The sequence below is a fragment of the Copadichromis virginalis genome, linkage group LG8 (assembly GCF_057382275.1).
Source record: "Copadichromis virginalis isolate Kocher_CV1m ecotype Utaka linkage group LG8, C_Virginalis_male_GT1.1, whole genome shotgun sequence".
Lineage (NCBI taxonomy): Eukaryota > Metazoa > Chordata > Actinopteri > Cichliformes > Cichlidae > Copadichromis > Copadichromis virginalis.
In genome coordinates, this window is record NC_140625.1 from 10,030,239 (window position 1) to 10,043,680 (window position 13,442).

A 13,442-nucleotide genomic window follows, 5' to 3' on the forward strand; every position below is an offset into this window, starting at 1 on the left:
TCCTCTCTCTCCCTCTCTGTTCCTCTCTCTCCCTCTCCGTTCCTCTCTCTCCCTCTCTGTTCCTCTCTCTCTCCCTCTCTGTTCCTCTCCCTCTCTCCCTCTCTGTTCCTCTCCCTCTCTCCCTCTCCGTTCCTCTCTCTCCCTCTCTGTTCCTCTCCCTCTCTGTTCCTCTCCCTCTCTCCCTCTCTGTTCCTCTCCCTCTCTCTCTGTTCCTCTCTCTCCCTCTCTGTTCCTCTCTCTCTCCCTCTCTCTCCCTCTCTCTCTCCCTCTCTGTTCCTCTCTGTTCCTCTCTCTCTCCCTCTCTGTTCCTCTCTCTCTTTTCCTCTCTCTCCCTCTCCCTCTCCGTTCCTCTCTCTCCCTCTCTCTCTGTTCCTCTCTCCCTCTCTCTCTGTTCCTCTCTCTCCCTCTCTCTCCCTCTCCGTTCCTCCCTCTCTGTTCCTCTCTCTCCCTCTCCGTTCCTCTCTCTCTCCCTCTCTGTTCCTCTCTCTCTGTTCCTCTCTCTCCCTCTCTCTCTCCCTTCCTCTCTCTCCCTCTCTGTTCCTCTCTCTCCCTCTCTGTTCCTCTCTCTCCCTCTCTCTCTCCCTCTCTGTTCCTCTCTCTCTGTTCCTCTCTCTCCCTCTCTCTCCCTCTCCGTTCCTCCCTCTCTGTTCCTCTCTCTCCCTCTCCGTTCCTCTCTCTCTCCCTCTCTGTTCCTCTCTCTCTGTTCCTCTCTCTCCCTCTCTCTCTCCCTCTCCGTTCCTCTCTCTCTCCCTCTCTGTTCCTCTCTCTCTGTTCCTCTCTCTCCCTCTCTCTCTCCCTCTCCGTTCCTCTCTCTCCCTCTCTGTTCCTCTCTCTCCCTCTCTCTCTCCCTCTCTGTTCCTCTCTCTCCCTCTCTGTTCCTCTCTCTCCCTCTCTCTCTCCCTCTCTGTTCCTCTCTCTCTCCCTCTCTGTTCCTCTCTCTCATTCTCTCTCTCCCTCTCTGTTCCTCTTTGTTCCTCTCTCTCTCCCTCTCTGTTCCTCTCTCTCTTTTCCTCTCTCTCCCTCTCCCTCTCCGTTCCTCTCTCTCCCTCTCTCTCTGTTCCTCTCTCCCTCTCTCTCTCCCTCTCTGTTCCTCTCTCTCTGTTCCTCTCTCTCCCTCTCTCTCCCTCTCCGTTCCTCCCTCTCTGTTCCTCTCTCTCCCTCTCCGTTCCTCTCTCTCTCCCTCTCTGTTCCTCTCTCTCTGTTCCTCTCTCTCCCTCTCTCTCTCCCTCTCCGTTCCTCTCTCTCCCTCTCTGTTCCTCTCTCTCCCTCTCTCTCTCCCTCTCTGTTCCTCTCTCTCCCTCTCTGTTCCTCTCTCTCTCCCTCTCTGTTCCTCTCTCTCATTCTCTCTCTCCCTCTCTGTTCCTCTCTGTTCCTCTCTCTCATTCTCTCTCTCCCTCTCTCTCCCTCTCTGTTCCTCTCTCTCATTCTCTCTCTCCCTCTCTGTTCCTCTCTGTTCCTCTCTCTGTCCCTCTCTGTTCCTCTCTCCCTCTCTCTCTCCCTCTCTGTTCCTCTCTCTCTCCCTCTCTGTTCCTCTCTCTCATTCTCTCTCTCCCTCTCTGTTCCTCTCTCTCCCTCTTTGTGCTGACAATCAAGCCAAACACCAACATCATCAAATATACAGTGGAAACCAGATATTTACTCTTCAGGTAAAAACACTTTTTAAATTGTAACATCAAATCAGACTAAATGTTTATTTTTTTAGATTGATAAATATAAAAACATATTTGTTAACTTTAAGAGTAAAGAGAGAAACTGTCTGTGTTTTTTAATTGCAAATGGCACCAAATTGTATTCAACATTGAGCCACACTTATGGAGCTCCACGATTCTTTTCCTGGTGTTTTGGTTGACATCTCTTGATTTTCCCATGTCACAGAAACAGGCTCTGTGTTTACCTTATATGCATCCACAGGTGTGCCACCAATTTACTCACATGGACTCTACTAACCTATCAGAAGCTTCTTCAGCTCAGAACAGAAACGTCTGGAGTTTCTTATTAATTAACAATAAACTTAGTGTATATGTATTCCTAAATTTGATGAAAGTGATAAAAAATAGACAGCTCTGTCTCTCTTTATTCTGACATTTAACTAATTCAAAAGATATTTCAATATTTATTTATCCAAAACAAAACAAGTTTACTCTAAATTGATGTTGTACAGTAAAAAAATGTTCTTGTGTTTTCCATAAAGTGTATGTAAATATCTGGTTTCAACTGTGAATATACTGCTGTGTATTGAAATTCCTCTTGTTTTGCATAGAAAAATACTGAACAACATACAAAACATAATATATAAAATAACATTTACCTGAGTTTTTTCTTTGAAAGAACCCTCTAATGTCCATTCTTATATTTCAGTACATAACTGAAACCGATTTATTTAGCCGTGGGGGGAAACAACTGAAAATATGAAATAAACACATGTAAGCTAAGACTCTCTAAAGAAACAGCATTGTTGTTGTTGTTGTTCGGCTTTTCATTTCGCAATTTGTTGATTCACTTGAAGAGCAAGTAATGTAATATGGGTCAAATGATCAGTTTGATATCAATCTTTCGTGATTCACCGTCATATTTACATTATTTGTACAGTACGAATGATTTGCTTTGGTACCTACTCAAACTTCAGTTCTCCTCTGTCTGCCTGGCTGCGCTTCTCCAACAGCGCACTCGCAGGCAGCAGCTCCACCCGCTCAGTCGCTTAGTGTCTGAGCTCGGATCGTACCAATATTAGGGGGGATTTACGCACAGTCGTAAATTCCCACAGTGTGCGCTATGTGCTTCGAATATTGTGTGAAGTCTTTGTTTTATACAGTTGTCAGCCAGGCATCTAACTATGAAAAAATTACACTCCAAAAGACCCCGGGCTTCTGACAAAACAACCCGGGCTTAAGCCCAGTAAGCCACCCCCCCCCCCCCCCCCACTGCTTTGGATGACAGTTTGCCAGTAGTTCTCATGATAGATGCTGATCTGTCTGCAAACACTTTCCAACTGCTGACCAAATGATAAAGAAACTGTTCGAAAAGTGCAAGAAAGAATAAACAGTTAATGTTTGCCTTCTAACGAACTTGTGCCTTTTACATGTTGGTTTCAGTGGTAATGCATTAGTTTTTATTTTGGTGGCATTCTGTTTACAGAGAGGCGCAAATTACAGGTGAACTCGTCCATCTGCAAATGACCAAAGCAATCAAAAGGAATAGCCAGCGACCACATGCCAACTGATCAGCAAATAAACATTTTTCACTAGTGACTGGAAATAGTACATACATCTTGGGCCTATGAGTGAAGTCAAAATGTATATGGGGAGTCAGCTGGGAGAGTATGAAACTGTCCAAATCAGTAACGCAGGCATTTATATGAATCTAACAAAGATCACAAAGATGAAACTTTCTTTAGAAGCTTAGGAGTCAACCTTTATTGATACTGTTCAAAAAGTCACATCAAACAACAGAAAATTATATACGTCTTTCATATTTGCTTCAGTACTGCTGTTTATACTCGTATGCTGCATTTCTTATTTCTTATTACAGTTGAACTCAATTAGCAGAATATAAAAAAATATACCCAGTCTGCAAGACATACAAAAATCTGTAATTTATTGATGCTCCAGCTCCATAAAGCACAATGTTTGGGAGTCTGAAAACAATTAACATTTCTAAGGCAGAATCTTATTTTTTGCAGTGGCACATAAAAACAAAAAGGTAACAGTAATCCATAGCAGGATATCAAACGGAGCCATAGAAAACAGGGTGGCTGGTGGTATAATCTCCATTTTCATCCTCTTCCCTGATGTATATACTGACACCTTGTAGGGCCATACAACACCTCCAAGCAACAGGCAATGCAGCCAAATACGATGCTAGAAACTGCTAGCAAAGCATGTGTTTGTCTTGCTAATGTTACATTTTGTTTATGGACATTACAACAAACCAACTGGTTTGATTTAGCACGTTGACATCAAAGGTATGAACTACAATGAGCTAATTGGAGTTTTTCAGCTGTTACCAATGCATGTAGCAACACAACGGTACAGGACACAAGTGAATGACGTACATTGAAATTGTAATTATAAAAAAAAAGATGATGAAGAAGAAAACTTGAAAGGGCATCGGATATAGGAGGAATACCAGCAGTTTCAACCTCTTTCCTAAACCAAGAAATCTAAATGTTTTTGCTAATTTCTGGCAGGTTTGATCTCAATTACGATGAGTTAATGCTAGGCTAAAAAATTGTCTTTTTATCTGCTAGCTAGAACGATTTTCTAATGTAGACAAAATCTTTTTCAGATTTACCAAAATGCTCATTTTTAGTGTAGCTAAGGGGCTGATAAATGCTGGTAAGCCTAAAATGACCTTTAAATGGTTATCTGTTGTGTTTCCTAACTGTTCACACAGTGTTCATCTCGGTGATTGGACACCTTGTCAATATTCAAGTACTCTCCTATATTTCTGTCGGGGAGTAAAATAAATTAGATGCGCTTTGAACTGCCCTGCAGTTGCAACGTGACCGGTGATGATATAACTGAAGACATACAATACACATAATAATGGTATTAAAGTACAGTATCAGCATTGTGTATAAAAATGTGAGGAGAGACATGAACCTGATTTTTGAAGATTGATTTCATCAGCTTCACTGCTAAAAAAAGCAAATACACATTGTAATTTCCCAGCAGTCTATGTGCGCAGTTACAAAAAAACCCAAAATCAAAACAAACCAAAAAACATAAATTGCTGTAACCTAAAATCAACTACATGAAAATGCGGTTAAGGACAAATTCCAAAGCCTCAAGATATCAACCAACAAAGTATTTAAAACACATCTCAAACATATACTGTAAAAACACACCTTCCACATAACCTCCGTACACTTCCCTGTCACAAAAGGTACAAAAACCTGACCACAAATTATATAACTGGATCATCTCTGGACTATATAGTCGGGATTTGTTACTTTGGCACGTTGTTGTTGGGTAACAAAACAGCACCAAATTGCAAATCTTTTTGAAGAAATTTAGAAAAACATATGTTTCTTATCAGTTACGTAACACCATTAAAAATATGATCAGCTAAGATTACTTGGAAATCCAGTTCTGAAAAACCCTTCATTGGTCACACAGCAATGGAGAAATAAGCCAATTGATTCTACCTAGCACTTAATACAGTTACTGTGATTTTAACTTAACAAAGGCCTAACTCAGTAGTTGATAGAGACAACAAAGAACTTTCATCCATTGCAGTAATCTTTCTTTTTGGACTTTTCCGTTCCCACATGCTTTGCTGTCCAGCAACAATCCTCCCTGATTTCACAAATGCAAAGTAAAATACTTTCCCAAATAGCCCCATTCACTTTATATGAGACAGAATATTAAGTTGAACTGCTATGCAAAATAATTTTTTTGCTTATCAGCAAATAGTCACATAGTCTTTTTCACAGCCATATGAAAAAGAAAGGTTTACCAGGACTCTAATCAGCTCTGTTAAAAACTCCTTACATCCTTACTGGAGTTCATAAAGTAAGTAGAAGCAAGTCGCATCATCACAGCAAAGTCACGCTAATGCCAGACCATGCAATGCTCAGAGAAACAGCAAAAATCTCAAGAGCTACATCTCAGACTCAACAGGCCTCGGTTAATATGTTAAGTACTAAAATTCACGACAGTAAAGTAACAAAAAGACTGAACCAGTATGGCTTGACATGACAGCACGAAAGCAGGGCTTAGGTTTGTAACGTTGCATCTGAACAAATCACAAGTATTCTGGAAGAACAATGTCCTTTGGACAGATAAAACCAAAGTGGAGTATATAAAGCATATAAACATAAACTTCCTAATACCAACTGTCAAGCACTGTGGTGGAGGGGTGATGATTTCAACTTGTTTTGTAGTTAAAGGACCTGGACAGCTTGTAGTCACTGAGTCAAGTGAACTTAAGCAATGCCATAAATATCCATCCATCCATCCATCTTTTCACGTTATTGCTGCTAATGGTGGTTCTACAATCCTGGGTTGCACTTTGTTTTTCACAGAACTGCACAGAGGCCTGTGAAAACTTTTTCATGTGACTATATTTTATTTTTTTGGAGGTTCAATCTTAAATTGCCACATAAAAAACTACATACAGAGCACAGTTAGATATCCTGTATTAAAAAGGCTTAATTGTCAGCTAACAGTTTCACTTGATATGCTATCCCATACCAGATGTGGCACACAGAACAACTGGGATTCAATATACTGCTGATCTTTGGCTTATAGTAGGAGTACCTTTGGCAGTGAGGCCCACAACCTTCAAAGTGAAAGAACTAGTCAACAGGACGGTAATATCAATGTGATATCAAAGCAGGTGCATTGGTAAGGTGGGAGGAGTTTGTCTGTGTGATTTAGGGTCGAAGGCTTGGGGGAGGACGCGATGGCGGTGCACAGGGAAGCCCTGGGGGAGTGCGTGATGGCGGTGGTCCTGGGGGCACCTGGCCTGATGGTGGAGATCTGGCAGGGGGGCTGGTGGCAGTGGTAGATGGTGGAGTGGTGCGAGTTATGGGGCGGTAGTCTGGTGGTGGTGGCGAAGGGGTGTGGATAGGGGTACGAGGTGGGGCCTTGGCTGCCGCTGACTCCTCTTTCACTCTTGTGAAGTTTATGCATCGACCCTAAAGGAAAAGAAAGAAAAGTGGGATTAAAAAAGCTTTAAAATAATTTTTAAAATAAACATAAAATAATTATATAATCCTGTTTTCAGGTCTTTCATGTTGGTTGGACCCCAAACTTAGTCCAGACTGAAGTATTAGCAGATAGTCACGGTGATGAATGATATCTAATGGCGCCTAGCATTAGCAACCACGATGCTAATGTTTACAATGAAATATCTAACCAGCTGTAATAAGGCTCATCTTGAAATGATCTCTTTGTCTGATACAAAGAAATCTTGTAAATAGAGTCATGCAGAGAATACATGTAATTTTTTTCCTACCGGCTAGCATGCTAACAGGGCTTTGAATGTAAACCACACAGCCACAAATCTGCACAGTCAGCATATTACCATGCTAACTAAAACCACCATATGACCATCCTCACAGAGCCTTTTGCTGCAGACTCCGACCCCTTCCTAAAATAACACAAATTTTATAATTTACCCTTCTATGCGTTCACACTAAAAAGCACAGCTGCATGAAATAAAGAGTAAAAATAGGACAGCAACCTATAAAACAAAATTTCACCCTGCTCTCCAGCGCATTTTTAACTCCCGAATGTTCAGGTTGTTGTGGTGACCAACAGATCGCACAGAGGTTAGGGATGGAACGCCCTAAACTTCTGAGTCATTTTGATTACAAGGCAACTGATCAGGTTACCTTGAGTAGATAATCCTTCTCCAAACAATCACAGTTAAACTCAGATTCACTGCAATCATTCTCAGACATACTACCAACATGGTTACAATCAATCTCTGTCAGTCTGTCTGTACCAATGAGCTCAACTCATCTGCATCTCTTTGCAACTGGTCACAAAGGACCTGTGTCATTTTGCTGTTAATTTAGGGTAAATATGATCTTGGAGCAGTTTCCATCCATAGGATCACTGTAGCATAGCAACAACAGTAGTTTTCAGTCAGTGATGGTACGTGAGGTGGTTTTTTTTTGTGTGTTTATGCATGTTACGTTCTCATCTTCAGGATAGATAAATATAATATTACTTATGTTCAGCAAATGCAGCAGCTGCATGGCATTTGTGATCCAATGCTGCTGTACCCATTTCCAGTCATCACACTACCTTGCCAAAATTCAAGCATTGCACAAATAAATTAATAGAGTATTACATGGAAAAGTACTGAATGAAACATCTGAATTGAGACACAGAGTATGTGTTGTTAAACGTGGTATTTTTTTAAGATAACATGGAAAATACTACAGATAAAAAGCATCTGATGCAATATATAATACATAATCTATACATGCGAGTTGTTTTAGATTAAAAAGAATCTGGAGGAAAAAAGTGTCTAATCTAAAGTAGGCTACATCTGGGCTAAGAAGGCATCCGAGCTCAGGTCATGGTACAGTCACTGCTCTTTGTATGCTTGTGTGTGCCAGTCTGTGTGTGTGGCCAGCTGGTGTTCCAGATTATGCTTAAATCCCCGCTTTTACGCCCCCACTCCAAATTATCCCTGCTAGTCCAATGTTCTGTACCGAGAACTGTAGGTCCGAATGCCGACGGTCCATATGGAGAGAGAAGATTAGGGTTAGAGGCTGGGGCTGAACTGTGCCAGAGGTGGTAAAAGTTAGCAGTGAAGCTGGAATACTTTAACAGGTTGACTTATCAGGGCGTAAAAGCAACAAATTTATTTAGACAGAAATCACATTTTAGTTACTCATAAAATGTTACACCAACCACTGGTTTCAGCGAGTTCACAGAGGTCACTGTTACCAATGAAACTCTACCCGCTGCATAGCTGCATGCGGTTGGCAGTCAGGGTGGAATGAAGTAATGTTAATCTGCTAATAAGCAGTATCAGCGACTTGAGCCGCAGGTCCCTGGTTTTACATAGTGGAAAACGAAGGAATGGGAAATGATGTCACTTGTAAAACTCTAATGAAAAAGACCTTAGGCACAAGGGAAGATAGATTTTGATCTTTAATGTTAATATAATGTGACAGTGTTGCAGATAAAGCACGACAGTGAGTAAAAGTGAGACACAGAGAAAAATAGCCAGAGAAGAAATGAAAGACAGAATAATCCAAACTGAACTGAGAGAATTTCCCATTCTTAAGTTTTTCCCTTTATTCAAGCCAACCAACCTCTCCTGTCTTCTTCCATTTAGCAAGAACATCTCTGGATCTACAACAGACTCCACTCTGGCACTGATGTTGACGTTCATCAGAGTAACTTAAAGCTAAGAGATACTTTAGATGTTAAAAATAAGGTAAATATATAAAAAATGCATGATGCAGATTAAGCAGTGTCTTTTTCAGCAACACATACATACACTCATCAGCCACTTTGTTAGGTGCACCTGCTCAGCTCGCAAATATCTAATCAGCCACTCTCATTGCAACAACTCAGTGCAGACATGGTCAAGACTACAAGTAGGGTTTGATCCACCATGCAATACCAAGAAAGTGTTTGATTTGCAATGGATTTATTTTTCAGCATGACAATGATCTCAAATACTCCACCAATAATGAAAGCACACCTGGACGGACAAAAGAAAACGCAATGAAGAACTATCAGTCGTGGATTGGCCTCCCCAGAGCCCACACCTCAATGAATCAATCTGGCATCATTTTAACAGAGAACAGAAAAACGCAGCCAACATCCAAAGAAGAGCGTCTTTCAAGAAGCCTCGAAAACCTTTTCAAAAAAGGTGTTTGAAGAATAACAAAAATCATTAAACTAATTACACTGTGGGGGGCTGAGATAAGTATTTAACTAAGAAATGTTGACATTAATTGTATGTGAATTTTGTTTCAATTTCTTCATCCTTAATCCATCTTTGCTTCTTGAACGTCACTCTGTTAGCACCCAGCTGTGGTTTGAACCTCTCGACATTTTCCTGGATTAAAGAAAGCCACACTCGCTTGGTCTTTTTCACTGACCTCCACCACTGTCTACAGTCTTACCAAGGTCATTAAATTGTCTAGGACAACGCAAAATGTATGTGTGTGTATGTGTGAGAGAGTTTTGTTCAGTTGGCTTACTGAAGACGGGCCTGGCAGACATCTGCCAAAGGCATTACCTCGTGTCCTTCAGCCAGCTAAATGGCTCCCTGTAGAGCTCCGTGTTTATGTCAGTGAAAGACAAAGAGGGGAGGCACTAGCTCTGCTTCATACTGTACACTCTGACGTCAGTGTAATGGATGTGGTTTGGTGACACACATTCGCATAATGGCTAACTCCGTTCTCCAGTTTAGAAACTTTTACTGTAACTCTTCAAGTACACACACACATTCTCACACACTGCTGCTGCAGTATTTTTCCACGGTTAAAAACAGGCTTTTAGGGATGAAAACTCACATATGGCAAAGAGTCAATGCTACTGCATTCGACAGCAAGTCAAATTTGTGTTATTTCTGATTATTCGACAAACATAAATGTCTGTTATAGTTGAAACAAAAAAAATCAAATACCAGCTGAATAAAATGCTTAAAAACAGAGTGATTTATTGTCACGCTGGAGATTTAGCTATGCTGCTGTCTCTGGCTGAAACCTCTTTGGGAGCACCAAAAATTCCTCAAACATCCCTTTGATGAACAATTTAAAGAAGCAGAGATGTTAGTAGGTTCATTGCTGAGCGAGAAACAGTGTAGTCATTGCTCTATAGAACACTACATATTTTTAAGCACTACAGGATCCTTAAGTAAATTTACCTGACGCTCAGGAGCACAAACACACTTCCTCTCTTTAACCCTGGACAGCTCATCTGAATCACAAATGTGGCTCTGGTATCGCCCACTTGCTAATTTAAATGGCATCTTCTTTCAGGACCAGCTGTCCCACTAACAGAACAGATGCTGGTTTGGGTATTTTTTTGGCAGAAGGTCGTTCCTCACCAAATGACCTAATTTTAGTCAAGTCAGTCAATCCAAGTCTTTTGCATTCATTACCATGAATCCATCATCCTATATTAAAAAAGCACAATCATGTTTGGTGCTGTTATCTCATTCAGTCGTGGCCGATAGCCGCCCCTCCCTCAGCCTGGTTCTGCTGGAGGTTTTTCCTTTCCACTGTCACCAAAGTGCTTGCTCATAGGGGGTCATATGATTGTTGAATTTTTTTCTCTGTATGTATTATTGAAGGGTTTAATTTACAATATAAAGCGCTTTAAGGCGACTCTTGTTCTGATTTTGTGCTGTATAAATAAAATTGAATTGAACCGAATCGTCATACTTGATCATCACTGAATGTCCTCTGACTTTTGTTTTAGCAAGGGAAAGTTTTAGTTCTATCTTTTTTATACACTGAACAAAAATATAAACGCAACACTTTTGTTTTTGCTCCCATTCCCCATGGGATGGACGTAGAGACCTAAAATTCATTCCAGATACACAATATAACCATCCCTTCCAAACAGTGGTCACAAATCAGTCCAAATGTGTGGTAGTGGGCACATCTGCTATATTGAGATAATCCATCCCACCTCACAGGTGTGCCACATCAGGATGCTGATCTGACATCATGAGTAGTGCACAGGTGTACCTCAGACTGCCCACAACAAAAGGCCACCCTGGAATGTGCAGTTTTTTGCGCTATTGGAGGTCTGGGGACCCAGAACCGGTCAGTATCTGGTGTGACCACCATTTGCCTCATGCAGTGCAACACATCGTCGCATGGAGTCTATCAGATTGTCAATTGTGGCCTGTGGAATGTTGGTCCACTCCACTTCAATGGCTGTGCGAGGTTGTTGGATATTCGTGGGAACTGGTACACGCTGTCGTATACGCCGGTCAAGCACATCCCGAACATGCTCAATGGGTGACATGTCCGGTGAGTATGCTGGCCATGCAAGAACTGGGACATTCTCAGCTGCCATCTGCCCTGAACAATGTGAACCATGATTCATCCGTGAAGCGCACACCTCTCCAACGTGCCAGACGCCATCGAATGTGAGCATTTGCCCACACAAGTCTGTTACGGCGACGAGCTGGAGTCAGGTCAAGACCCCGATGAGGACGACGGGCATGCAGTTGAGCGTCCCTGAGACGGTTTCTGACAGTTTGTGCAGAAATTGTTTGGTTGTGCACACCAATTGTTCCAGCAGCTGTCTGGGTGGCTGGTCTCAGACGATCTTGGAGGTGAACCTGCTGGATGTGGAGGTCCTGGGCTGGTGTGGTTACACGAGGTCTGCGGTTGTGAGGCCGGTTGGATGTGCTGCCATATTCTCTGAAACGCCTGTGGAGACGGCTTATGGTTGAGAAATGAACATTCAATGCACGGGCGACAGATCTGGTTGACATTCCTGCTGTCAGCATGCCAATTGCACGCTCCCTCATTGCTTGTGGCATCTGTGGCATTTTGCTGTGAGACAAAACTGCACATTCCAGGGTGGCCTTTTGTTGTGGGCAGTCTGAGGTACACCTGTGCACTACTCATGATGTCAGATCAGCATCCTGATGTGGCACACCTGTGAGGTGGGATGGATTATCTCAATATAGCAGATGTGCCCACTACCACACATTTGGACTGATTTGTGACCACTGTTTGGGAGGGATGGTTATATTGTGTATCTGGAATGAATTTTAGGTCTCTACGTCCATCCCATGGGGAATAGGAGCAGTAACAAAGGTGTTGCGTTTATATTTTTGTTCAGTGTATAATCGTGTTATCAGTGAAAAGAAAATGGAACAGCCAAAAAAGATTGAGACTGTATCTGATCCTACTGAGCAACTGCGTGGGTGTCTGATAATACCAGTGTTTCTAGTAGAGTGATCACAATCATTTCGTTACCAAATTAACCGTCAATCAGATACTTTTGGATAAAAAAACCCCCAGACATACACATTTGCTTTCTTATTTGTTTTGATATAATAAATAGTTCTTTCTTGGTCAGAGTTTTTGATTGGTCCACTGCTGTGTGAGGACTGTAAACATCTGTCTGTGCAGTCTACAGCGTACAGGTTTAGACTTTGTGTCTTAATGACAGAAAATAAACCAATGAGCAACCAAGCAAACTGTGAGTTTTCTGACAACAATAGGAAACAGCTTGTGTACTGCTTGATTATTAAAATATTTTGGGGTTTTTACCATCATTAAAAAAAACAGGAAGTTGCATTACCACAAAATGAGTTCACTGTTACAGGACTGCAGCCGAAGTCAGTCCCCAGGGTGACAGTCATGCTGTTGCAATTAGCATAAAGAAACATGCATGCGGGAATGCAGATGGAACTAATTTAGAGAGTTTTCTTATGGATTTGAATGTGTGCCAGCTTTGCAGTGTGAGACTGTAGATCTGAAAACCTCAGGATGAAATTGAAAACCACCAGCTTTTCAGGTAACATAAAAGGGAATGAGGTGTCTGACTCTTGTTTCTGCTGTTTCCTCTTTAATAAAAACATATTATTCTGCCTGGAAACGAGCCGGCACGCTGGCCTGTAGGCCTGCTTCTTTTGTTACAAACCACAAATGACTGGTGGAGGCGACATCGTTGGAAAGAGAGGATTTCTTCAACAAAATAGGCATTGCATCATGTTGAGCTTGCCCGAGCAATCATCATTAAAAAAAGCTTTTCTGAGTAAGAGAAATTTGTCATTAAGGAAATCTCTTTTTATCTGTGTGCCAGGTTGTCTTTGGTGAAGATGGAATTGGAAGCTGAGGGTGACTTTTTTAGGTCTTGGGGAATCTGAATGTTTATTATGTGGCTGCAAATTCTATCGCTGTACATGTTCGTTGTGCCCAGAAAACAGTCTTAAATGTGGAATTCCTGCTAAAGAAGATCACTGGAAATTTTCTGCTAATAAGGCCGGAT

The 13,442-nt window shown here is 41.7% G+C and overlaps 1 protein-coding gene across 1 annotated transcript in view; it reads right to left on the reverse strand.

The window, feature by feature from the left end:
• Positions 1-3,568: 3,568 nt before the first annotated feature.
• The window catches only part of antxr1c (ANTXR cell adhesion molecule 1c), a 38,580-nt gene continuing 28,706 nt past the window's right edge, over positions 3,569-13,442 (reverse strand). Inside the window, exon 18 of the mRNA XM_085465687.1 lies at positions 3,569-6,640. Coding sequence (XP_085321813.1) covers positions 6,377-6,640 — 264 coding nt within the window. The 3' untranslated portion in view covers positions 3,569-6,376. The remainder of the gene's footprint in view (positions 6,641-13,442) is intronic.